The following is a 4291-nucleotide window of genomic DNA, read 5'->3' as shown; positions in this document are numbered from 1 at the left end:
CTTTGCCACGTCGCACAGCTTAAAGTCCCATATTAAGACGCACCAAAAAGGCACCGTTCAGAACAGTGGCGGATCCGCTCCTGAGCCGCAAGTCGCTCAGATTGTGAAAGCCGAAAACTGCAACTTTGAGTTTGAAAAGAATTTTTACTTCGAAAACTTCGAGGGCGACGTGGACTGGGGGCAGCAGGCGGCCGCCGATCCTCTGGATGTTAGTGGTAAGTTGGCGGGTTTTTCCGGTTTTTATGGCCGGTTTTATCATAAACGTGCGAAGCAACATGCCATTTTATTGACTACCGAAACACCGTAAAGCTTTGTGTGTGTCGCATAATAAATACAACTGGCTGGTGGATGATAAGGAAACCTTGCAGACAATCACACAATCGGTTATTACACATTCAATAGATAAATGTGGGCAAATATTTTTCCTATTTCATCTGGAAATTCTCTCGATAAGATGAATAAACAGTAAACAAGCGCTCTGCGAGAACTCATCGGAAAAACTCACTAGTTTGCCGTTTTCTATGATTTTTTTGGGAAGTTGTTACCGATTTAACACCATTTTCTCTTACGAGAAACGTAAACATCGGCCTTAAACACTATAATGCGTTTGTTGTGCCGAGCCCTTCGGGCACTACACTGATTTTTGGCAAAAAACTGATCAATCAACAAGTTGAGAGTGTTTTGCGTCCAAACCAGTGTCGTGCCCGAAAGGTTCGGCACAGCATCGACACTAAACACTATCTAATGCGTTTGTTGTGCCGAGCCCTTCGGGCACGACACTGATTTTTGACCAAAAACTGATCAATCAACAAGATGAGAGTGTTTTGCGTCCAAACCTGTGTCGTGCTCGAAGGGCTCAGCACAACATAAATATTAAACACTGTAATGCGTTTGTTGTGCCGAGCCCTTCGGGCACCACACTGATTTTTGGCAAAAAACTGATCACTCAACAAGATGAGAGTGTTTTGCGTCCAAACCAGTGTCGCGCCCGAAGGGTTCGGCACAACATCGACATTAAACACTTTCTAATGCCTTTGTTGTGCCCAGCCCTTCGGGTACTACACTGATTTTTGGCAAAAAACTGATCAATTAACAAGTTGAGACTGTTTTTCGTACAAACAAGTGTCGTTCCCGAAGGGTTTGGCACGACATATTCACTAAACACTATCTAATGCCTTTGTTGTGCCGAGCCCTTCGGGCACTACACTGATTTTTGGCAAAAAACTGATCACTCAACAAGATGAGAGTGTTTTGCGTTCAAACCAGTGTCGCGCCCGAAAGGTTCGGCACAGCATCGACACTAAACACTCTTTAATGCGTTTGTTGTGCCGAGCCCTTCGGGCACGACACAGATTTTCGACCAAAAACTCATCAATCAACAAGTTGAGAGTGTTTTGGGTCCAAACCAGTGTCTCGTCCGAAAGGTTCGGCACAGCATCGACACTAAACACTATCTAATGCCTTTGTTGTGCCGAGCCCTTCGGGCACTACACTGATTTTTGGCAAAAAACTGATCAATCAACAAGTTGGGAGTGTTTTGCGTTCAAACCAGTGTCGCGCCCGAAAGGTTCGCCACAATATCGACACTAAACACTATCTAATGCGTTTGTTGTGCCGAGCCCTTCGGGCACGACACAGATTTTCGACCAAAAACTGATCAATCAACAAGTTGAGAGTGTTTTTCGTCCAAACCAGTGTCGCGCCCGAAGGGTTCGGCACAACATCGGCACTAAAGACTATCTAATGCGTTTGTTGTGCCGAGCCCTTCGGGCACGACACAGATTTTCGACCAAAAACTGCTCAATCAACAAGTTGAGAGTGTTTTGCGTCCAAACCAGTGTCGCGCCCGAAGCGTTCGGCACAACATCGGCACTAAAGACTATCTAATGCGTTTGTTGTGCCGAGCTCTTCGGGCACAACACAGATTTTCGACCAAAAACTGCTCAATCAACAAATTGAGAGTGTTTTTCGTCCAAACCAGTGTCGCGCCCGAAAGGTTCGGCACAACATCGGCACTAAACACTATCTAATGCGTTTGTTGTGCCGAGCCCTTCGGGCACGACACAGATTTTCGACCAAAAACTAATCAATCAACAAGTTGAGAGTGTTTTGCGTCTAAACCAGTGTCGTGCCCTAAAGGTTCGGCACAACTTCCGCATTTAACTCCACTAAGAAAAGATGTTCTGGATAATTACCACCCTCGACTGTTATTTGCAGGTCAAACAGCCAACAACCCCGCCTTCCAGGCGCCAGCGCTAGACGCCAGCCAGTACTTCGACAGCCTCTACAGCCCATACACGTTCCCGGCCACTATAGACGGCAGTTACAGCCTGCCAGTGCAGCCAATCACCGAGCAGGTGAGCCACATGCAGCTGGACAGCAAACCGAAATTCGCCGCTGTGATCGAAAACGATCTCAGCTCCCAGTTCGAGATGGCCAATGGGCTGAAGAACTACGCCACTGTTAACACTGCTGAGCCTGTAGACGTGCAGCTGCCGTTCAACATCGGCACGGAGAACGTGGACAAACAGGACACGCTGATTAATGAACCGTCCGCTGGTTTGGAGGAGAATTCGCTGATTACCGAGTTTGAGAATGCCGGCATTAATTTGTACGATTTTGGGGAGTCGTTCGGCCAGGGGCCGTTTCCCTTGGGGAACGAGAGTCCCAATGTGAAGATCCTCAGCGTGAAGGCGATCGTGCCGAACCATCCCCAGCTGGTCAACAAGGAGAAGGCCTTGTCCAGTGAGGGCCTCCAAGTGAACCTGGCCACTCAGGAGGAGATTTCCAGTGCTTGGGGCGTGAGCAACTTCAGCAACGTGGGGCAGTTCGATGTTTTCCAAGAGCGGCTGAACGAAAACCCGCTCACAGCCATCTCGACGGCGGTTCAGTCCTACCTGAACCTGCCGCCCGTGCAGCCCAGCGCCGCCCCCATCGCTCCAGACCCGCGCGTGGCTGTAGTGGAGGACATCGAAAACGTCGACCGATATCTGGCCTCCCTCAACAGCCGCCCCAAATCGGACGCCCTGAAGACGCTCACTTCGGAGGCGGAAATCTGCACGTGCGACAACTGTAAGTGCAAAGATAACGCTAACTGCCAAAGCTGCAACCCTGCTCCTCCCGAGGAAAGCGCTTCCTCCATCGCCACTACTAACTGCTCCAATGCTGCTTCTAACGGCTGCAAGTGTGACGCCCAGTGCCCGGACGCATCGGGATGCGGCGAGAACATGTTCAAACAGGCCCTGCTGGGCGTGGTCCAGCAGAATGAGGGCTGTAAGGAGAAGGGCGAGCAGTGTTGCGTGGTGCTGTGCCTCAAAACTCTGGAACAGTTGAGGCAGATGATGAAGTTTGCCACCAATTGCAGCGGCTTCCAGAACTTCAGTTTGGGCTGTTTGAAGAACCCGCCGTCTGATCTGTGCAAATAGCGAGGTTCCTCTTGGGGGTTTTCCCTAAGACTTCGACCGCTTGCCTCTGTAGCCCTCAAGACTACATTTACTGGACAAATGATGTGGAGTGTTAACGGACGGATGAATGCGGTCGATTGCCTACATATCTACAGGGTGATTGACTAAACCTCTTTGCGCCATGTCGGACTAGGCCTGCGTAACACTGTGTTGAGTTGCGCTATTGAGTTGTTGCCCCTCTCTGAGTTAATGGGTTCTAACTCAGTAGTTAATGGGTCATAATTCATGGCCCAAGACGGGATTTTCACATCTAACAAGAAAAAGCCGTCAACATATTGCTTTTGCGCATGCGATTGCTTGAAACTGTTTGGTCCAAAACGGGAAAATCCGCAAATTTTGAAGAAGCTTTTGCTTTCTCTGGTCGTTTTTTGAAGAAACCTAAATTTTGTCGTAAAAAAACACGACAACTTTGTTTCAATTTTGTCCCAACTTCAAAGGTAAAACGGGTATTTGAAAAAGACGATAAAGAAGACCAAACTGTAGAGACGACGACTTTGCCCGTAAAATCCATCTTTTACCTTTTTTGCATAAAATACTCTTAGTTTGCCAGTATTTTGCAGTGAAACGTTAGGAAAAACGCGTTGTTCTGTTTGGAAATATTCACCTGAAAGTGAAGAAACCGGAATTTAAATGAAATAAAAAAAGTCATCGGAACATATTGCTTTAGCGCATGCGATTGCTTGAAACTGTTTGGTCTAAAAAGGAAAAATCCGCAAATTTTGAAGAAGCTTTTGCTTTCTTTGGTCGTTTTTTGAGGAAACCTAAATTTTGTCGAATAAACAAGACGACTTTGTTTCGATTTTGTCCCAACTTCAAAGGTAAAACGG

At 47.6% G+C, this 4291-nt stretch overlaps 1 protein-coding gene across 3 annotated transcripts in view; it reads left to right on the top strand.

Moving 5' to 3' along the window:
- LOC109534775 overlaps nt 1–3574 on the top strand; it is a 21138-nt gene extending 17564 nt beyond the window's left edge. Inside the window, exons 5-7 of one of the 3 annotated variants that reach the window (XM_048662726.1) lie at nt 92–215; nt 2218–3072; nt 3131–3425. In XM_048662726.1, coding sequence (XP_048518683.1) covers nt 92–215; nt 2218–3072; nt 3131–3333 — 1182 coding nt within the window. In that variant the 3' untranslated portion in view covers nt 3334–3425. Of the gene's footprint in view, nt 1–24; nt 216–2217 lie in introns of all 3 variants that reach the window. The other 2 variants (XM_048662725.1, XM_048662724.1) reach the window with 2 other exon arrangements.
- The last annotated feature ends 717 nt before the right edge of the window (nt 3575–4291 follow it).

The sequence above is a fragment of the Dendroctonus ponderosae genome, unplaced genomic scaffold (assembly GCF_020466585.1).
Source record: "Dendroctonus ponderosae isolate FM_Combo_2020 unplaced genomic scaffold, Dpon_F_20191213v2 Dpon_F_20191213_11, whole genome shotgun sequence".
NCBI lineage: Eukaryota > Metazoa > Arthropoda > Insecta > Coleoptera > Curculionidae > Dendroctonus > Dendroctonus ponderosae.
Note: the sequence above shows the minus strand (reverse complement) of the source record. Positions and strands in the feature narration are given on the sequence as shown.